At 35.9% G+C, this 23722-nt stretch overlaps 1 protein-coding gene across 1 annotated transcript in view; it reads right to left on the bottom strand.

The window, feature by feature from the left end:
* OCA2 (OCA2 melanosomal transmembrane protein) overlaps positions 1–23722 on the bottom strand; it is a gene marked incomplete at its 5' end in the record, with an annotated part of 159107 nt that overhangs the window by 63720 nt on the left and 71665 nt on the right. Inside the window, 4 exons of the mRNA XM_083855828.1 lie at positions 3023–3150; positions 15333–15441; positions 16886–16943; positions 18384–18531. Of these exons, the coding sequence (XP_083711954.1) occupies positions 3023–3150; positions 15333–15441; positions 16886–16943; positions 18384–18531 (443 nt within the window). The remainder of the gene's footprint in view (positions 1–3022; positions 3151–15332; positions 15442–16885; positions 16944–18383; positions 18532–23722) is intronic.

Consider the following 23722-nt stretch of genomic DNA (forward strand, 5'->3'; position numbering starts at 1 on the left):
AAGCATGCAGAAAACAAGCAGCAAAACTTTTAACTACGTGCAAGTACACCTTATACTAAAAAAAAAAAAAAGAACATTTTTTCATTACTTTGGCTTCCCATGAGGAAGTTTCCTAAGAAATTAATTTTTTGGTGATTTTAAGTTACAATCTCCTTTCTAAGCTGTGTTGCTTTATCAACTCAATGGTTATAACAGTGACTTTTTATTAAATGTATGTAAAAGCAATAACTTTAATGAACAGCAATAGTTTTTGTATCATTGCTTTGTGTTCACACTTCAAGATAAACTTTTAAACAGATAGTTGTCAGCAATTAGAGCCCTGATTCACATTCAATTAATATTGCTGTCTTATTAATTATCTACTAACAGAATGCATTGCATTTCTGTAACACCCAAAATTCATACTGGAACTCAAGAAAAAGAGATGTTCAGGGCATCACTTCTGCAAGAGAGTCCACAGGTAGCCCATCTCATTAGAGACGGTGACAATATTAATCACATAAATAATTTTAGGATGTCTCTATGATCTCCAGGCCAATCTCCTGCAAGCATCTAAGTACAAGTCAGCAATTAGTACCCTGCCACTGTCCTCCCCTGCATGTAAACTGCACAGAGGATCTCCTGGATATTCCTGTGTCTTCTAAGAGGAGTAAACATTATTTCACTAATTGGTGTCTTCAGGCATACTAGTTCCTGTGGGGCAGTTCACAACAGAGCTTTTCTGCAGAAAGAAATCATGTGCCATTTTAAAATAAGTCTAATTTATGCTTTAAAATTTCCATTAATCCTCCTGTGGACAGCATGTCATGATGACTCTTGTAAATAAACTCTGTCTGAAGGAATTAAGGTAACATGCCACTTTCTACTATAAAAATGAACAAAGAACTATAATCCTGAGAGGCATAAGGACTTGTTTTACAGAGACAGAAGAAGCAGAAAGATTTTTATAGCATGTAACAGCCACTTGTGTATAAAGACTAAAAAGACCATTATAAAGATTAATTACCCAGGGGACACAATAGACAAACAAGAGAGCTCCAAAGGATTTCCAAGTTTTTCATTATAAAAGATACACCAGACTGGACTGATGGACCCCCAAAGGCAGAACCTTCAAGAGTTCCCTTGCCATTCAGGAACTCAAATCACATTTTCCAAAATGACTTGCAGCCTAAGTCCCTCACAGGTTTTTAAATGTGCCTTGTAATAGGAAAGAGAACTTTTATAGCATCCGGAAACAGCTTCAGACTGGGAAGTATCCAAGCTGAAGGATCACCAGAGGTGAGAAATATGAGCTGACAATTTCTGGATGCCCTAAACTATAGAAAGGTTTCTTATACTTAAACATATATCTTTGTTTTGACCAGTTTCTTCTTGACACTGGTAACTTAAAGGAAATAAAAATGCCTTGGAAAGGACTGTCAACTACTAATTGAATAGATTCAGTATAAAATAAAAATTAGCCATGATGATATATATAGAATATTTTTTCATTCATTGTGGGGTAGAATTTAACGTATTGTATTTTTTTCCTGATTATCTGGACAAGTTTCTTTCATGACTTTTAACTGCTGTTATTCTACAGAGCCAAGAAAAATATTCTTTCATTAGAAAACTATTCACTGGTAACCTGAGAAACCAAAAAAATGAAGTTCAGTGAATTATAACAGTTGTATCCAAAGTCTAGCAGTAAATGGCAAATAACTTCCTGTGTATTTTACTATGGTATTGTCACATAGTCACTCAAATCACATCTGGTCAATCCAAGTTCAAACACCAGGGAACACAACTAATAAACTGTCACAACAGCAGCAGAAAAAGTAAACATGGCTTCAGCATTGATCCTCTATAAGAGCTGGAAAATTCAATGTTATATAGAACCTCATAAAATGGAGAAATAAAAAATTGCCTGTTCTAATAAGCATACAATAAATCAATATTTCCTGATGAATTCTAGACTTAGTAGCTCACAGAAAACTGTATAATGATAATCAGAGTTTCCACTCATCTTCTTGGGAGTTACCAGATTTTGACTTACAGTTTGGCATTAATTAAAGTTAGTTGGATTGCTTCTTGTTTCTATTTGTTTCAAATGTTGTCCCTGTTACTGCTGGTGATTTTTTTTTTTAAGAGATTCCAATTTCCAGATTCTTGGGATCTTTGCAATTATTGGGAGGCAGGAGGGGAGGAAAGGAGATGATATGAGCAACAGTATCAGTGGTCACTTGAGTGTTGTCAGTCATGTCTCTACAATGTTGTTACGTCATTTAAACCCAACAATTAACAATTGAAAAATAGTCAGTATTCTAGACGTCTAATTAAAAAGTTAATGTGAGTATCCACACCAAAAAAAATCCAAATATTTGGGGTAAAAATAAATCCTTTCAAGCATTAAAAAAGCATCAAATAGGGAATAAAAGGGGATACAAACACAGATGGACATGGATGTTGTCAAGCAGACAAGCACAAAGAAACTACACAGCAAGATATCCTGGCATTTCAGGAGCTGAATATTTTTTAAATTAGCATTGCAAACAGAAATGCAGTGTTATTTTCCTTTCAAATCATACTCCCATGAGATATCTTAGGCCATTTGGTAGCCAGCATGTAGCAGACAGTACTAGAAACATTTTTCAACTCTGGTTTAATCTTGCTCTATAATTTTTCCTATCATCTGTATAAATAATTGTAAACAAACACATAAATACACATAAAATATCTGCACACACAGACCAACAATAAACCCAGAAACTGAAATTTAAATTATAGAAAAATGATTGTGTCACATACATTCAACAAAAGCAGAATATGGAAAGAGAATGAGACCAAGTTTAAAATGAAAATTTAAATATGAAAGAGGTCCAACTAACTCCCATTTTCTGCTATTCCTCTCCATATTAACATAACTACATTTGATCAACAATATTCCAGTGGGATTGAACCAGCAGGACCCCTCTCTCCAGCAACATAATTCACATTTGAAATCTTTTGCAATTCTTCAGGCTTCAGAATCAGAGAATATTACCTCCATGAGAACAAACAATGCTGCAAAGAAAAGGAGGGTTGCCCACTCAACTCTGCTCAATATCATCTCAAAATCATGGATGTCTGCTAGCACTAGCAGCCAAAGGGCTCCCAACATGGCAATCCAGCCTGCATGAGAGAAAGAGAGAACAATGCTTTACATTTCACAGACTTATGTGCTACCAACACGTAAGTTACAGTATTGTGATTTTCAAAGATTTCTTGCCATATTTTTGCTGTGACAGGAGCAGTTTCCATAACAGGAAAAGTTCACAGATACCACAAAATAAATGGTCTCTGCTTTGAAATTAAAATAAAATCTGAAATAAAAACACCAAGGCAAGTAAGACAAACTTGGGATACCCCAATAATCAATGGGTTTGAATCACAGAGAAACCTTTAGGTATTTAGGAATAGTGAGGAATTCTGCAGCTTCTGAAAGGCTGGCTGCATCCTCTGAAACTCAAAGACTCAGTGGCTGCTTGCTCTAGAAGATAAACAGGAAAAGAAACTCCTCTTATAAGAGAGATTTAGACCAAAAGAGGCTCTCTTCAGATATGATCCTTCTGTATATTCTGAAGTATTTTAATACACATATTTAGGTAACTAATTGAGAGAAAATGCAAATCAAATGCACAATTAGCCAGAAAATGCAAATAGCAAATCTCCAGTCTGATGCACGGCTCACTTTCCCTCTGCACAGTTAAAATTCTTTCTAGAGCTGTTTGATCCCCCTGGTTCATTTATCTTAAAACTCCCAGAGTTCCTAAAGCAGCAGGGAAAAGAGAACTGTCAGTCATATCTACCATGACTTTTCAATAACAAAGTTGATTTGCTGTATTTTAAAACAAAGCAAATCTGTTCATGAAAATTAGATTTCTTTAGTCTGAACATAAAAAAAAAAAAGGTTTATGGAAATGCACTGCCTAATTTTCTTCTGAAAATTCGGTCTTGGCTGTTTTCCAAACTCCATTAAAAACAATGGGTCCAACCCCACCTTAAAGAAATAAAAATTATGGGAATTCCTGTTAGAATACTGCAAGGGAGAGTAGGTATGTGCTGATTTGAAGAAAAGTACCAGAATTTTAACTGCTATTTTATAAAAACCTAAGTAACAACATAACATTTTCTCACATACATTTTGTATGTAATTACACCAAAGTGAAGAATTTAAGAATTTGTCATTACTTCTGGGACAATCTGTGAAAATGTCTTGGTATTATTCCTACCATTCTGTCTCCAATAATAATGAATCAGCTAGAACATGCTGTATGGAGATAACAATTAATCACTAAAGCTAATGAAATATTACAGAATTGCAGAAGAGGTGGATGGAGCCAGGCATTTTTCTAGCACAATGAGTGTTATTAGCACACATTAGCTTCAAGCATGAAGCTTTGCATGAGGGAACAGTGCCTGGCCTTACAGTATTGTTCCCTGAGAAAACAGAGAGGCATGGGAGGTGTCATCCTGCTGTGCCTCAGCAAGTACAGCTCTCCAGAGGGGAGTGCAAACACATCAGCTGCCAGTTGTGGGTGCACAGAGCTGATTTCAACCTGCACATGCGGGGAGAGGAGAGGAGAGGAGAGGAGAGGAGAGGAGAGGAGAGGAGAGGAGAGGAGAGGAGAGGAGAGGACAGGAGAGGAGAGGACAGGACAGGACAGGACAGGACAGGACAGGACAGGACAGGACAGGACAGGAGGCTTTCTTTTAATTTTTTATTCACTATGAAGAATTTTGAAAGTACTAGGGCACATTAAAGACTGGCTCTGTTCATTTTTATTTTTTTTACTAGCTTTCTGGACCGCAAAAGAGAGCCATGAGGAAAAGAAATATATTTTTTTTAATAACTTCTCATTACTTTAGTGAAAACAAAGCCCATTTACAGTTCCACAGACCACTTCCGTTACTGTATTTTAGTGCCTCTGCTTCACAAAAATTGATGTCCCAGAAATAGAACTTGGAGAGAAACTGAATCTAAATTCTATTTCTACCTTCTGAAGAGGGTGACAGTTTCTATTTATTTTAGAGAAAAGGAAATGAAATTTTATTATAAAATGCATCTTGCAAATTTATAATGCATTCTTCATAAGAAAAGATTTCTGTGTTTTCTGCCTGGTGTCAGAAAAAGAATGTACAGTAGAAATTGCTTAAGTGCTTTGCTTTTCTCATACCCAGCAGGCAAAACCATTTTTGGAATAATACTTGGGTCATGATGAGTGAAACAAAATTGCAATCCTAATCAAAAAAGCCCTTATTTTAAAATAATCAAGTAGATGAACTTGAAAATATAAAACAATCTGATACAATAAAATAGAAGTCTAGAATTTGGAGGTAGGCAGGAGAAAGAAATTAAGGAGAAAAATTACTATGTAATTTGTAGCCTTTTCAAATGCTCATTAAAAAGAATTTGCATTCCTCAGCAGAAGTGATTTTGACCTACTACTTCATAGTAGCAGGTCAGAGGCACAGAAGTATAACAAGCTTCCTCCTAACAAAGTGAAAATACACTTTAGACACTGTATATTCACTTTAAATGCACAGAATTTGGAATAATGCATTTATGAAAACTGAGGAAATTTCACTTTTCTGGAAACTGAAATGGCACTTGAGACATTTGAACTGAAAACCGAAGTCAGGATAACATTGCATGATCTCACTGATGGCCTGGGCAAAATATCAGGCTACTCAAGAGTGCAAGAGAATACATTTAGGTAGGAAGAGATGAAACTGTAAAAATTCAGGATGGGAAGTAACTGGATACCAAACAACCCTACAGAAAAGACTTGACAACTAAATCTCAAGGCCCACTGAAATACAGAACCAGGGCTATAAATGGTAAATTCTGGGAAGCAACAACTGCTCTCCTCATCCCTGGCAAATCCTGAGAATATATACTGTAAGATGTATATCAATTAGAAAATCTGAGGCAGAGAAGGAAGCACAATGAGCAGTCTGAAGACTTGACTTTTGAGGAAAAATGTAGAGAATCCAGGATACTTTGCTCAAAGATAAGATGGTTAAAGAGGTCCTAACTAGTCTTTGGGTAAAAACCAGGCTTCCCCAAAATGCAGAGAGCAACCCCCTTGTGTCAGCAGTAGTGGGTAGGACAAGAAAAAGTGAAAAGGAGATGTTAATAGCAGCAACAATGATTCAGGCAACACAATATTCAGAGTCACATGTTTATAGTGGTTGAGAAATATTTTTTTTAAAAAAAAACAGCTAGACCAGCTTCTGCAAGATGAAAATACAGTACTCCAATCTGCAAACAATGCTTTTTTTAATGTCTTTCTCAAAGTATGATTTTAGTTTTCTGTGCTTTTTAAAATTCTTTATTTTTCAGAATGTAGCTGAAGAATGTATGCCAGTCTTTCATTGTAATGTAGTATATGTAGTATATGTAATTGTAATGTAGTGTATGCTTGATCATCCTCTTATACAAGCCTATAAAAATATTTGGGTGAAAAATTTAAATCAAAGACATATGTCCAGTAGTACTTGCTCTACTCATAGAATAGTAGTTCTGAATGGGAATGAAAATGTTCCATATTTTGTTTTTTTCAAATTTTTTTTTATTTATCAGGCATCCCTGAAAATATATATTCTGAAATCTTGCTGAATATTTCCAAGCACTTGCTCTCCACTGGTAAGTGCTCTTTTATCTTTTATATATATATATATATATTTTTTTTTTTTAAATATAAAGTTACTTTCTCACAAAGCAACTTGCTGGTCTTTTGAGCAGTCTCTTTTCACAGGCTTAGCTTCATATAAATCATTTTATATATTTTGCTATTCTTAGCACCATCGTTTAAGGCAACTCCCTGGGGGAGAGAACAGTGAAGGTGGCAGACCAAGACTTGCACCACACCAATAAATACTTGGTATTTATTAATACCAAGAGGAATAAAAGGATATGGAAAAAAATGGTGGAAGCTGTAACCCCATGCAAGGCAAAACCAGCAGGATCCTATGCTGATACAAGGTAATTACAGTAATAAAAACCAGAAGTGTTGCATAAAACAAGGTAAAGAATTGACTGCTCTGTAATCCCAGATTAGCACGTGTGCCTTAGGACAGGATGTGCTGGACTTTGTTGAATAGCTGTAATAGCATGAAGTCAGAATGTGAAATCACATTCACCATTGTATTGTAATGTCAAGCCTTGCTTCATTTCTTCTCCAAACACAATTTTATAGATGAGACCAGATGGCACTCAAAACAGAACGTTGTAAGAAAGAAACCTGGTTAGACATTTCTACAGCTGGGCATTCCATCTCCAGAGATGAGCTGACAGATATATAGCTGTCTATATCACACCAATCTGTAAGTCTGAAAAATTACAGAGTACTCTCAGTAAAGGTCACTGCAAACAAACACAGTCTATTGCCACAGCCTTATTGACTCTTGTGAACAAAAAATAATTTGAGGAGCTGCAAATATCAAGATAAAGGAAAGGTCGACTTTACTAGAAGCAAGCCATAAAGATCAAAGGCTGCACTAGCAGATACAACTGGTTACTGCTTCTTGGTTTTTTCTCATCAAGTGTATGGGCAGCTGCATGACAAGGGGTATTGTACATGCATAACTACCTGTTTTTAAAGACAACCATGAAATTTCAAGGCAGAATTTTCTGAAAATAAATTAGGACTTCAAGGATCAGAGAAAACAGATCTTGTATTTTCACAAGCAAGGTGTTGCGCTGATGGGGGTGAATAACTAACATCTGGACCAAGATGAGTCCAAGTCAATGCCGACTGCATTGATTTAGTTCCATTCCAACATCCTCATTATTAAAAAGTTATTGTCAAATCCATTTTTAACTCATGTTCACGTACACTTTACCAGGAATGTTTTTGACATGACTATGAGTCAAAGATGTACAAAGTCTGTCAGATAGTTACGTCCATTCTCATTAAAAAAAAAAAAAAGAAGCTTGCATTTTCACAGTGCAATCAAGTCTCTATGCCACATATCAGAGGCCAACATGTCAGTCCCATGCAGAGCTCTTCTTGACTTCAATGTAAAAGTACCAGACCACCTAAACCAACAGCACCAGATGCCACGACAGATAACAGAGTAAATGGATGAAGCACAAAACAGGGAGGTTAAGGGCACTAAATGAGGACAAATATATCGAACTCCACTGGCAATTGTAGCTGATGACACCTGGGGAAAAGGGCTGCAGAGCAGCCCCAGCAGGCACACCTACAGGATCTGGAAGAGACTCCAGAAAAGCCTAAAGACTTTGAAAGAGGACAGCAGAAAATGTTGACTCTAATTTTATTGTATCTTTCTACATTGGACTGGATGCTCTTATCAGATGCAACAACACATTGCTTTGTTTACCATTGTCAGATCAGCAATTAAAGAAACAACTTTAGTCATGGAAAGCAGCGTTACAGCTTCATATAGCTGGAGCATTTATTGAAAATGGTAAGGGAATAAAGAAATTGCCAAAGACAATAGTTCATGAGTAACTGCAGCTAAAAGAAATACATATAATAATAAAAAAAATACAGGTTTATCAGTAACTCAACAGTGGTTAATTATAAATGATAGAGTAAACCTATGAGATGGGCAAAACCCATTTTAGAGGTAACAAAAAGCACAAGAAAAAAAGCTTATAACATACATACAACACACCTCATATGATAAAATCAGGTATAATGTAGAGCTGAAAATCAAATCTGAAAAATTAAAGTGTAAAGATTCAGAAAATATATAAAAATGGGCACAAGTGGATTCAAGCACAGAAAGTAAGAAACCATCAACACCTACACTATTTACATTGTGATAAAGAAGAGGAAAACACCCCTAACATGTCAACTCATACCAGGAAAACCCTCAAGTTATCAAGTATGTGTCGTGACTTCTCCCACCCTAAATGTGTGATGCTTAGCACCCTGGAGAAGATGAAAGAGTGACCCTAACAGGAGGAAAAAAAGGGACATGATACTGGGATTAATCCTTTGGGTTTTGAGTGGATTTTTGGGTGGAGGGGTTTGGGTTTGGTTTTTTTTTTGGAGGGGGGCAGGGAGGAGAAGTTGGCTGGTTGCTTGGTTGGTTGGTTTTTACAACAGTTTATACTGCATATTGTTAATGAGTTTTGCCTTGTATTAATCAAACAATTTAGACTCTAAGTGTTAGTACTATCATAAAATGAATAATAACTGTTTGCTTTGATTGCACTGGTACAACTTTTAATTAGACTGACAATAAATTCTCAGCTCCAGATATATCGGATGTTCCCCTTTTTACCCAGAATATCATAAGCTTAAGAAGACCATAGAGACTTTGAGAGCAGGAGCCTACTGTCATGTACAGAGAAGGTATCTGTAATCCAAATGTTTTGAAGGCCAAAAATATTTTCTTTACTCAAATATGTGAAGGAGTTTCCAGGCAACTATAGATTATTCAGATGGTATTTTTAGCTCCACAGAAAAGGTCCACAATTGTTGCTTCCTAAGCTTTGCATCTGGTTGCCTAGTTTATCATGCCATGTTAGAAAGCTTTCCAAAATAACGAAATAAAAATTTAAATTAAAATGGGGAAAAAATGAGACAAAGAAAATAAAATAGTCATTGTGACAGCTTTAAATACAGTTAACAATAAAGTATCATTTGAGCCATTACTTAGGAGTCAACACCTACAAGTTTTCATCAGCTAAAACTGATTCCTTTCCTAGACCTAACTAATTTCTAGATAAGTGTTAGCTTTGGTGACAAGTTAAAGACTAAATGTGCACTTTTCACAATGAGGATATAGTGAAATAGGAAGTGAAATATAAGATGTGCTAAATTTAATGTCATTCTTAGAATCTGGCCCACACTTTCTTAAATCTAGTTTTTATGTCTTAATAACTGTCTATCTCACCAGGATTTTTTATTTTCTTAAGCACCAAAAAAATTATACATCAGCTTATTAAAGTGGTCTATGTTTTTTGTCAGATATTTTATAAAACAACAGCTCAATAACATTGAGTAACTCTATAAAGAACATTTCAGCTTAACTATTTCACAAATTAACCAAACATAGGAAAAATATAAACACTTTATTTTTTTTTTCCTATCCATGGGGGCAAACACATTTTTAAGTGAATTTTGTTTGCTACTGCAAATACAGTTTTATTGTTTGTAAACAAATATCATATTTATACAATTCCACCATCACACAGAATAGTGATATAATATAATTCAATCTATTCATCCCTGATAAAAGATGGGAAAATTGTCGCAGAATAAAATTTCAAAGTATAGAATAAAGAGCCTTAGGCATTTACACTCTCCTCATGCTAATGGGATCTATCCACACCTTTCTCAACCCTGTGCTTCTCTACAAAGATATATAAATCTTTTGGATCTGAGGAATTCTGCTGCACACTGTGAGGCAGGATCTTTCTCACAGGGCTGTGAGGGAGCAGTTCAAGTTTAAAAGCACTTTAACCATTCTAATGAAGCCTCTTGGCACAAGTTCAAATGCACATACATAGCCTGTCCCAGGGCCCACATAAAAGCCGGGGTGGGGAGTGGGGGAAGTTTATTAGAGTTCTTCTTGAGCAGCTTCCTAGGATGCATCTTCAGTACAAAACCAGACTGACTACATCTATTTCACTTGTGGAATACTGGAGATTTTTAGTTTACGTTATCACATAATTTAGTCAAAGGCCCCTAAGTTAAGGACTTCTGCCATCAGAGCACTGCAACTCATGCATGCTTTTACACACACATATACTGACCCCACAGATCTGTCTCAAAGTTGTTAACAAAGAATCATTCCTGCAGTGAGTTCCTAATTTAAATGTTACAGAAAATAAATGCATTAAGTTAGTTGTTAAAATCTTAGTAGGCTGCAGTAATGGAGAATTGGCACCATTGTTTCTAAGTAAATATTGGTATGAAACTTCACACATTCTGTGATGAAAAAACAAATGTAAGCAAGTTGAGAGGCTCTCTAGGACTGTGTGACTGTGACAGCAGCCCTTTCTTCCTCACTAAGCAAGCTACCTGATAAGTGCCACTCAGTTTCAACCCTATGATAATTATTGGTTCACCTGTGTAAATCACAGCATAAGCTGAAAACTGAGCACATCCACTGAAATATGTGGAAATCAAAAGCAAATAAAGAGGAGAAACTTTAAATCCCATCCACTTCCCTGAATTTGAAAAGTGACTCCTCTCTCCAGTTAAGACAAAATTTTTGCTGTAATTTGCATGAGTCTCTGTGGACATAATAGAGAGAGGAGACTGTTTGACTGAGGCCCTTTCCCATGAAGGTATTTAATTTCTCATGTGAATGTGAACAATGTTTCTGTAAACTATGGAAATGAGTCAATAAATATGGCAACTGGTATTCAAAGGAGTGGCAATACAACAAGAGTCTTTCTTATCTATACTAACTGAATATATTTCTCCTTTAATACTCTGGCAATAAAATAAAAAGAAGTCTGCACAGCATGGCCTATGAAAAAAACAGAAGTCAGTTTAAATTAAATGAAAACAGTTATTTTCCTACTTCACCACTATTTCAGTTACAATTTTAAAATGTTTCAAAGAAGCAAGACATAACTAGTTACCATAAACAGCAAAAAGAGGTCTTCAGACCCTCAAAAGTAGCTGTAGCAGAATTTTCAGAAAAAGTCTACAGTCAGAAATTAAACCACATCAATATAGAAGACGAGAGAAATTGGTTTGCAAATATTGAGGAATTTTAGCTTTAGTGTAAGAATGATGAGGGAAATTTAGATCTAGGATGTTTGCCTGACAGGAGTGACATAGAATACTGAATATACAACTTGTCCTACTACCCAGAAAGGTCATAGTGATCATGTTAGTTATTTGAAAGTTCCTAAAGTTAGTTATGAGTTCCTAAATTTGGGGAGTTCGCTAACACTGCTTCAGTTAAACATACCAAAGATGAAACCAGACTGAATCACAGCTGTTGACCTCCTCCACTGATTCATGATACCCCCAGAGATTATTCTGGAGGCAGATGAAAGTAATTAGCTTAAACATTGAAGAATCCATATTGTCTGAAGGATCACAGATGCCCATGGCACCAAAAACACCAGAATGGCCTCAGACAGTAGCATTAAGACATGACCCCTCTGTTAAAAACTAAAGTAAAAAAAAAAATCCAGGACAGCTCCCTCAAGTGAGCAAATGGAAGAATTCCGTGAATCAAAAAAATCTCTCCCTGCCCCCTTGCTTAAAAAATTCATCAAAGGAATATGAGAAAAGACATGGATGGTAACACGTTAAGTTCACCTATAGTGAAAAGTCATGTCTTTAACAGAAACAATGGTGGCAATAAGGGAGGAATTAATACAAAAATAAGACAAAAACACAATTGTATTTCTCCTGGCATTCCATCACAGCAGTCTGCAGCCAAAATTAAGGCAGGATCTCCTCTCCGAAACAGGAACTATCTCATCTCCTTACTCTTGAGTTTTCATCTTGTTCCTTGAATGTGAGAGCAACAGAGTTTGTCGCAACGTTTTAAAGGAGAAGAAGACATTCTACTGTGTCACAAAATAGTGAGCCTGACCCTGGGAAAGAGGTGTCCAGAGGTGAAAAGGAGCAAGAGTGAGGGGGTCTGCAAGAGCAAGCTGCCTGCATTGCATGCAGAAAGCACAGAGAGGCAGGCAAAAGTAGGGCCAGAGAGATAATGGGTCCCTCTTCACAGATTATAGAAGGAACTGCACAAAGTTCACAGTAGCTCAGCAACTCACTGAACTGACTAAAACCAAATTGAAGACAGAGCATATTCCCCACAGAAGAAGGAATTAAGCTATAAATTGATTTTGGTGGTTTTTCTGACCCAGTCACTTTGAATGCTCCCTTCAAAAAATCCAGCTTAAAATTTCAAAATCTTACTTTATATTACTTTTAAATCTTTTTGGACATATTAATACAGTTCAAAGCTCTAGACATGCCCACCTAAAAGATAAAGTCAGAATAGTAGCCAGATACAATCCTCAAAGTGGCTTTAATTTCATCCTTTGTCATCTTTTCTCAAATGTTTTATCAATGCTTTATCAATAAAATAAAATAAAATCTCATGGGGCCAAATGAAAGTACTCTAGGAGTCTTACAGTTTTTAAGTATCTGGGGTTTTTTAAGTCTCAGTACTAATGTTTTATTAACATAGATATTTCATAGAATTACACTAAATAAATTAATGAACAGGCACAAGAAAACTGAATAGGGAAGAGTTCTGCATTTCAAAAGGCAGCTAAGTATGCAAATTTTATTACTTAAATTAAAATGTCAGTACCTTCAAATTATATTAATGATTCCAAGTTCATAATGAAAAAATTGTATCAATGCTTGGGACTGATAAAGAATTTTAAAATCTTTCTCTCTACCAAACGTAATTTAAAGTTATTAGATTTCTAACACTTCAGTCTCTGTATAAACCATTACTCTGGTAGAAAATTAAACACTGAACTGCAATTTACTTTCATTTTTATGAGGAAAAAATAAAGAAAGAACAACTTTACCCAAGCCAACAGAGTACAAGATTTAGTGTATATTAGGAAACACATTTCCATGCTTTGGAAGATGAAAATCCGTAGAGCCTCACAGCTGCGCTACTTCAGTAATGATAAATAATGATAAATAAGCTATCATCAAGATAGTGAAATTCAAGAAACAAAAATGAGAACTTGTAAATTATGGAACCTGTAAACTTATCGGTAGAAGTTTACAGGTTCAATTACTTTTCAGTAGAAATTATGTGTATGCTTTAGTAACATTCATTCATTAATCTGACAGGTTTTCATGAATGCAGAAGGGGGAGAAATTATACAGAACACATGCAGCCCTTATTTATTTTCAAAGTTGTTATTCAGCTACTGAATAACAGAAACCAACACTGCCAAACGTTTCATTTGTTTTCATTCATTTTACTGGTATAAAACAGGACAAAAAAAAAAAATCAATAGTTACTATGTTTCTTCTTCTAGCATTGACTCCAGCTCCTTCGAAGTTTTGAAAAACTATCTTGCCAGGAGCATACATGACCAGTGCTGTTTAGTCTTTAATGACTGCCTGGCTTTTCAAAAGCATTTAGAGATGTTTGGCTTAATTCAAGAAATTCTACATGGTTCAGTGCCACTTATATGAGACATAAAAGTAAGGGTGTAAATTGATTTCTTAAATTGCCAGTGTGAAGGCTTTTCTTATGTTCTCAGCCACTGTGATTTCAAATGCATTCAAATATTTTCAGTTTCTGCATTTTCCCAGACCTTATTAATGTAGCACTTTTGCTGTTATACTATATCAGTTTACCTTTTAACTTCTTAACAGACAGTAATCTTTATGGGCTGAAACTGCCCATTTGCATGGCAAATAGTCTGTCAGCAGCAGATATGGAAGGTCTTGCTTAAAACCCAATCACCACTGTAGAGCTATAACTGGCTTATATTTTCCACAGCAAAAATAAATGTCAATGTAATATGTGTGTATATGATTATTGAGTTACTCATTATGAGCTATTCCTCTTTAAGACTGCTCCATTTTTCAAGCACTGAGATAGAAGTACATAGTGTGTAAATTCCGATTGCATGAAAAAAAATGTATCTGAAATTCCATAATCTTGAAGAGCTCAGTAGCCAAAACCAATATTTTCATTTTTTACATTTTTTATTGGTCAATGCACAGGTAGGTTTTATGACTGTCCTTCAGTTAAATGTGAGATTTGATTTGGTTCTGATTTCAGGATATGTGGAGTTTTTTCTAGTAGAGATATCCAACTATCTGTATAAAAACCTCCACATATAGATCTATATATAGATAGTATGCACAAAGCTACTTTAATTTCACCCATATACAGTGTCCTCCAGTTTTTATTTTTGGAAATGAATTATTATGGTGATAAAGTGAGGGAGACTGTAAATTATACAAAGAGCTTTCTATACTTAAGAAATAATGCCAAACTGCTTCTTTGTTCTCCCATGGAGTGATTATTTTCTGATCTCCCTGATGCATCTTGGTCATTCACACAGTTCAAATGATGCCAAGGTCAAATTTGCTCATTCTGTAATGTTTAGCCAGCTCATTAGTATTGGAAAGTCCAGAAAATGAAGTCATGAGCACTCTCTGTTATTCCTCCTGGGGTAACCGGGACGTGACTGAATTTTTAAAACCTGCTTTTCTCTTCCCAGAGAAATTGCTGCTTAACTTGGTAGAATTGTGAGGACAGGGACATATGAAAAATGGCTTTCTGAAAAGATAGAGATGCAGAAGGATACAACTGGCTTTTTTCAGGGCAGTTGCTTATTTTACTTAGAACAAAACTACGAAACTTACCAAGATCTAGGTAGATGCCTGGAACAAATGAGTTGAGGAAAAACGTAAGAATAACACATCCCAGCACTGTCAGACACTTGATGAGAAGAATTTTGTCTGTTATTCTGTGCTGGAGACAGACAGGAAAATAAAATTAGTAATTGCATTAAAGAAGAAGCTGTGTATTATGCATAGAGTTCAGAAAAGCATGTGTGAAGCACAAATTGCTGTTCCTGTATTGTATATTCCTCTTCAGCATAAAAGACAGAACTAGCTGAGTAGTTTTTATAGGTGTGCATCTTATGCATACCTATAAAAAAACATGAGTATGTGGTCCAATGGGCTTTAAGAAATACAAGTATCCAGCATCTGCAGCATATATTTGGCTGTACTCATCTGCCCCCTCCACAACTTCATTCCAGAGGGTGAAGTAGGGTTGAAATGCAACTCCTACCACAGAGGACATTCTGAGCACTGTGTGGTTTTGTGATCTGGGATAAAATCGCCTTTCTTTTTCCAGTTGTGCTTTGAAAACCTATTAACTATTCTAGAGGTGAAATCTTTCACACCTCCTGTACAACTCTCATGTAAATGCCAAGCTCTTCCTCTCTACAGAGTTTGTACACCTCTGTGCCCAGCTCTTGCTTCACTGTGCCAATTTCCTTGTGCCCTCAGACCCAGTGCTTTCTGTTGTGTCCCTGCTTTCACTACCACTCCAGGGAATCACTTCCTCCCAGACCAAGTTTGTCCCTCATTTCACATAGTTTAAAGCTCTACTAAAATACAAGTAGGTCTCTGTTCTTTAAAAAGTTTGTCTCTCATACAATGCCTCAAAAGGGGTGGAAAGAAAATCTGTTGGGTTTGCTCTGGTTTGATGTGACACCTAGGAGAGTGTTTTCCCCGTCAAGGACTTGCACCCCAAGGAGTCCAATTAAGGACTTGAGGTCTCAGACACAGGCCTGATTCATTAGTGATGCCAGTGAGGTAGAGAGATTGTGACACTTTGATAATTAAATTTAGAAACTTTAATCCCTCTACGGAGTTTCCGTCTTCTCAGTTTCAGCATAAAGACTTAAGCAGTGCTAGTGTGTGCACAGCTAAGAGAACAGGATTTATCAAGTGGTTTATCCCTACTTGAATAATAAAAGCAGTAGTGTCACCAAAATGCATTAAATTAGCGTCAGCATTGGATACATTAAGAGGAGTGTACTCTATTATCATTCATCATGGCTACAAACAATTTATTGACATCTCCTGAGCCTTTCTAGCTATGGATTAAAAGTTTAAGAAAACACTGCTGAATCATTAATTGATTCTTTAACTTACAGTTTTCGAAGGAAACAAAGGAACAAAAGGGAGGAAAAAAACCTAACAAAATCTCACCATGTGGTTCAGTAACCTTGTCTGACCAAGAAGCCAACCACTCTGGCTGCTAACTTTTTGCCATCAGGAGAGTTATTCAATTTCCATCAATTTCCATATTTAAAGCACTATCTCTATATAAAGGCTATAAGAGATATCTCTGTATCTCTATATATTTACACGAACACTGAAAGAAATTAACATCTACTTACTTTTTTCTGAAGTTCTTGGATATTTGTTTCCCAGTTTTTATCTTCTTGTGAAATTTGTCTGAAAGAAAATGACACCTACTTTTTTCCAGAGTGAAATCAGAGCTCTGCCAAGAGTGTTGAAATAAATCCCTTTAATCATATATAGATCACCTCTTTCCCTGTGTGGAGTAACTCATACTACAAAGGAGTTTTGGCCTTCTTACATCCAGCAGCAAAATTCCCGTGAGCATTCACCTAAGACTCTACTTTTGTAACAAGCTCTACTAATACACAAACCCTTCTGTTCATGAGGAAAGCCACAAGCCTGGAAGGAACTGGACTCCAGGGTGCAGATCTCAGTATAGGATCTGGCTATCTGCAATACGTAGTTCCCTTAATAGTTTCAGGAACTGATGTGTGTGTCCTGCTGCGATAAAACAAGGGTCATGTGCTAACATCATCAAGTCAGAACACATATGTTCCACATTTGCATTTTATAATGAAGTTTTTAAGATCCAAATAACTTCACTGTGTTATCAGCACAGTCAGGCCTCCAGCAAAAAGCCTTGGGCTTTGCAGTTCAGGAGCTCTGTTGCTAATGCAAATGAATTTTACATTGTAGTAAACGTGCTGTGCTGGAGGAATCCTTATTTTCAAGATTAAATATACAGTTTTTATTTGCAAGTCAGAAGGGTCCTCTTTAGAATATCATGAAGTCTGATAATTTTAAAATCTTTTGAAAATGAGGCAATTGTAACAGCCTTATTTGTCTTGAAGTATTAATACTGTGACTCAATTCAAAATACACAATATCAACAATAATTATGTAAACAATCTTATTAATGGAATAGTTCAAAAAATCATATTTATATGATCTTGCTCAAATTATTTAACAAGGTTATTAATTAAAATTCATTAGTCCAATTTCACTTTAGTCAATTAACATTCAAAATATTTATCACTGCTATTCTCAGTCATCAAATTCCATGGCATAACATCTGGTTTTACTAGAATCTAAACAAAACAAGGTCATTATTCTTTTAGTCGTAGTTCATGTAAATTTCTTTTCTATACATAAAAATATATCTGCACTCAGATTCACACTAAAATTTTGATTATGAAATAATTGTAAATCACAGCAATTTGCTGGTGAAATTTTTTTCAAGCTCACCCATTCACTGAAGAGATTTCGAATTTTTCAGTAAAAAAAAAGAAACTCCAGCATTTTACTGTACTGAAGCCACAACTGTAAGGAAAACATAGTGATATATTTGTGATCTTTCTAAACCAAAAGCTGCCTGAAATTTCTAGGCCTTTAATTTTGGGTCATATTGAAAAATATTTTTTCCAGGCCTAACACATCAGCTTTGTCCTAAAATTCTTTGTGTTTTACTGAGGCTGAGAATAGCTTTTCCAATCTGCCCCAAAATCCATCTCATCAAGACAGAGCTAGGAATGCAGGTCCTGCCCCAGTGAGGATCCCTGAACAGGGAGGTGGGACACGCTGGTCTTTGCTTACCTGTGAAACGTCCTCAGTTTCTTCCTCAGGAGCATCTCCAGAGTCAGCACCTTCTGCATCAAGAGACATTTCACAGCAGTCTCCTCTCTGCTGGCTGGGTTGATGCGCTGAGCTGTCAGCCTCCAAACATAGATCTCATGTTTCAGCTCTGAGAAGAAGCAAAATTACATCAAAGTTAAGTCCAATGTGCATGAGACCAGGGATGGATAAAATATGTGTATTGTTCTCTGGACTCAAAGCTGTTAAAGTGATTGGGATGGTTTCCTAACAAATTTCCACTCAGTGAGCTGCTTTTGTCATTCATATTGCAGAGCTGAAGTGAATGAAAAGTAAATAGAATTTTTTTAAAATGTTAAATAAAAGAACCACAAAGTCTATTTTCAAAGAAAAAGTAGTACTGTCTTCAAATGCTTGCAAAGGTCTTGAACAGGCTTAAGCGCTAAAATTGTAGCCCATTCATTTTTCAACAGAAAGCAAACTGTCAGTATACATTAATATACTGCCAAGAGATACCAGTTCCCTGTATACTTATGAATTACAGCAAATGCTCCTTCACGGTACTTAAAACAGACAATATGTTTCCACTCACTCTATGTTCATACAGGCAATTTTATCTGTGTAAGACAAAAGTGAAATTTGACACTGTCTGATGGAATAATGTTTAATAATATTTTAAAGGTTTCCTAAGAGGTTTTAATTCTTAGGCATTGAAAATATGTGTAAACACAGTGACCATCACTTTCATGCTGACCAGGATGATATCTGAGCCTCTGTAAGTTCAGACAGACTGATCAACACTTTGAAATCAGACTCTAAAATCTTCTCAAAAATTTCAGTCCTCTTTGATTTTTTTTTCCCTGTACTATTGAGGCCTTGGAGAATGACCAAAAAACATGTGTTCCTGTTCAAGAAGGATGTTAAACTTGGCATGCCAAAAAACCCTTTGAATTTTACAGGAAATCACTAAAGAAATAAAATCAGAATATTCATTCAGAAATTGTCTGTGTAAATGTTTCCTGTTGAAGCAATGGGATGTTTCCTCACCCTTCTTTTCTGTTCCACTCAAATTTCATATCACTGAAGACAATTTGTCAAGAATCTAAGGTTTTATATTTTAAGATCCCTGTTCAATCAGCAAGTTGCTCTTGTTCTGAAAATGGATGTGTAACTCTTTACATAATTTAAAAAGCTATAAGAATAATTTATAAAAAAATATTTAGTTAAATAACAAAAATTTAAACACATTTTGATACAGGCAGTGATGTTAAAGTTTTATGCTGCAAGTCTCTAGAGGGTGATGATATCTGCTATCAAAGAGAGTACTAAACATGTTTAATTCTCCAGTTTCCTTTACACCTAAGTATTCATAATGATAATGCGGAGTGACTCTTATAAATATTGACCATGAGGAGGAATTAGACTCAAAGAAGCTCAAACATTTAATAACAAAACTGTGTGCAGAGTCTGCATGGTTGACATAGAAGAAAGGGATTTGAACAGCAACTGACATAATTTTGTATGGTTTGTGTCTATAGATCTGCACACATCTGTCAAAGTGGTAATGCTTATCTAAATTTCATAGTGTATGACCAGAAATACAAATTCACACTGTGGAAAGCCCAGTGACCATCCTGGGCAGTTAAACTACTAGTGCTCAGCTAAAGCTTTTTTCCTGGGGGGATTTATAACTGAACCACAGATTCCAAAAATATGCCAAATTGACCACTTTCCTTTGTAATATATTTGGTGGTTCTTGCCAGGAGCATAATCTGGCACAAAATTATATTACAATATGGATGGGTCTTACTTATCACATGACTTCTGGCCATCATTTATTTTTGCATAAACATTTGTGACACACACAGATATAACAGCAGTAATTTTCCACACATACAGGAAAGAAAAAATGTCTTTCTGTACTTCATTCTTATGTAATTCCTGAGTGAATATGACTGCAGCTTTGAAACTGTCATCAGTCCAAGGGAAAGAGTGTATCTTGTCTTTTTCTCTGGCAAATGCTCATGAAGCATGAGCATCCACTTTGCTGTTCTACTTCCCTGCAGTTTGTCTTTTCTGCAACAACTTTTCTGATGACATCTGTTCAACGTGCCATAGCATTTCTCCCCATCCTTTCCAAGTGAAATTTCACCAAGGGTTTAGCTGATAGAGGGAAGTTGAATCATTCTCCACCTAAATGAGATGCAAGTACTCCACAGTTATTTTCATACAGAGAATCTTCTCTCCTTCAGAAAGAGGCAGCTATCATCACTGTATCTGTGCCGGAAACAAATCCACAGAGTGGAAAGCAGCATGACTTGTGTTGCAGATTCCAGTTCCACATCTGAAATGCCCTGGGGATAATCTCCAGGCTGAGTAAAGTTGGGCTGGTGCTTTGTGATCTACATTAAAAAACATATACGTGTGCCTTCACATGGTTTTGATCACATCTTTATGTACAGCAAGTGCATGCTTGATTTTTCAGTCATTAGTTTTCTAAACATCTCAAGGATGTGAACATCTGACCTGCTGAGGAGTTTACTTCAGAGCATGCTGTACTTAGAAAATCAGAACAGTTGATACATTTTCTATACCACAACTCCTGTTGCAGTAATTATTTGTACAGAGGTTTTCTAGGTCATCCCACAGAATATTTCTCCTACTTCTCTTTCATGCACACTCTTATTGTTAATAGCCCATCATGGCATCAGGTAAAACATATTTATTAGAAGTAGTGTTTTTCTTGAAGGAAAAATAATGCAGAACCTTGAAGTCAGCAACAACATTTAACATGGCCAAAGTCCTTCAGGCCCTGCTAGACTTCTTCCATTTCATAATTGCAAAACCATTTAGGCAGCAACCCCCAGAGTCTGGGAACATCTGATATTTTATGACATACTGTGTTACACATGGACAAGGGCTTAATGCAACCGCAGAGTCTTATTAATCACTTTGAAATTACAGCCAAGACAGCACAAGGGCAGCATTTGGCTGCCACTCAATAGAATCACAGGATAGTCTCGCACTCTCTTTCTCTGTGTTCATAAGTTCCTGCCCTCTCCTCAGATGAGATCTAATGGCTATATTACAGCAGAGTGAGCTCTCTCCACACACTTTTCCAACTCAATCCACAGGGTTTTTGCAGGGTTAGCTTTATGTTCAATCAGCCTTCTATCCAATGTAACCTACCAACCTACCACTGTCAGGTCTATTCCCAATAACTGACATGGTGAGTCTGTAGCATGGCAGTTTCTCATTAAAGCAGCTAAATTAACATTTGACTGCAACTGGACTCAATGATCCTTGTGGGTCCCTTCCAACTAAGACTATTCTGTCTGCCAGTTCAAAGTATGCAGTGATCTGGAGCACAAAAAGTTAGGAGAGCTGCAGCTCAGCTCAGTCAGAGAGTTCAGCTCATTATGATAATAAAACCTTTGTGAATACCATACATTCATAAAGCCAACAAGACACAACAGCAATATACCTAGCAGTATTATTATTTCCAACAAGAAAATAGAAAAAAATCCATTTCCAACAAGAAAATACTAATTTTTGGCTTAGTTATAGGATCAAATAAAGGCTCCTCAAACATTTAAATCCTATGCTGCTAATCTGTTCTAACTTTGTTATTAATCATATTTTGCCATAGAAACCACAAACATTACATCCTGGACCAACTGAGTTTAACAAAATTTCACTGCTAACCGGGACTATTACAGTTTAGAAAAAACTTCTGCATTTTATATAATATTCTTTATTTTAAAACTGCATATTACTTCTTCAATCTGACAATTAATAGTCAGATTGATTTTCACTTGAGTAATCACACATTCCCTCCCACCCAGCTGCCAATAACAAAGAAGGAATTCTCAAAAACTGAGTGTAATTAATTCCCAGTTTCAGAATCTGAAAAGGTCAGTTTTGTTAATTGAAGATACTCAGAAGAGCATGCCCAACCTTGATGAGATTGTAAGAATTATCAGTAAATGAATTTTCAACTTGCACGTGCACTAACTACATAAACTATCTTTTTGCAGGCAACACAAGTTCACACTGCTGGACTGTATCTAACAACATTCAAAATACATTTATCTGAATATTTGTTTAGCGCATTTTCTCCACATGTTACTGTAGCTTAACTATTTTCAGTAAAGCAATTATTTTTATTAGCCAAATTCTCAGAATGAGAATGTTTCTGTTTAAATACTAACTGTAAAGCAAATTAAGTATCATAAATTCTAGCTTAACTAGTAATAGTAATATCTATAATTTTTAGTAATTTTTAAATTCCTCATATCATGTAATCAGTCTTCTAAGCAATACTGCTTGGATAGCATCATCTCCATTTTGTAAGTGTAGAAACTAAATCCAAAATTTGAAACCCATGAGTAGAAAAAATTCACCTTTAGAGATATTCCATCTCAAACACTCATTCCTTTCTCCCAGAGGCATCATGCCCCAATAGGACACAGGGATGAGATCTAAATCTAGAAGATTTAGACCCAAATCTAGAAGATTTGAAATCAGACTCTAGAATCTTCTCAAAAATTTCAGTCGTTTTTGAATATTTTTTTCCCTGTACCATTGAGGCCAAACCAAACCAAATCAAAAAAAAAAAAAAAAAAAAAAAACAAAAAAAAAAAAAAAAAAAAAAAAAAAAAAAAAACTGTAATATTATTGACTTTATTCCTTTAAATAGTCCAGTTGGTCAACAGTCGATAAAGGTAAGTATAGGTATAAATATTGCAGGGTCTTCAAAACATGTTTTGCCTTATTCAGCTAAATACATGCACAACAAATATGCACAATGCTGCATAAAGCAGTACAGAGTATTTATGTAAGCTTTTCAACTCAGTGTGACATCTGAGGCCCCATTTGGTCATAAAGGCACCTAATGCCAGCTCAGCTACCCAGCATAGGATTGCATCCATCACATAGGAATTACAGGGCATCTGCATACTGCAGTAGAGCAGCTGGAACCTGGGCAGAAAATCACGAAGCTCATAATTTCAAACACCTAAATTACTCACCAGAAGTCATCTTCCAACCAAGCTGGAGCAGGCTGCAGCAGGCCCATAAAAGAAACTACAACATTACCAGCCTAACCCTGATTTTATAAGAGAATAGTCAATTTAGTATGTGTATGATCCCACATAGGACTCAAATTGAATTATCCACAGATATTAAGGGTTAGATTTCTCATAAGGTTTCAGGATGGTTGAAAAAGATACATGTTACTCTTCAGTTGGCTTGTTCCTGAATGACATGTGGGATATCCCTCTCTCAGGTAAAATGGGCTCTGTTTTCATCTCTGGGTAAATCAGACTTTGGAGCCACAAACT

Source organism: Zosterops lateralis, assembly GCF_965231275.1.
Source record: "Zosterops lateralis genome assembly, chromosome: 2".
NCBI classification, from domain to species: domain Eukaryota; kingdom Metazoa; phylum Chordata; class Aves; order Passeriformes; family Zosteropidae; genus Zosterops; species Zosterops lateralis.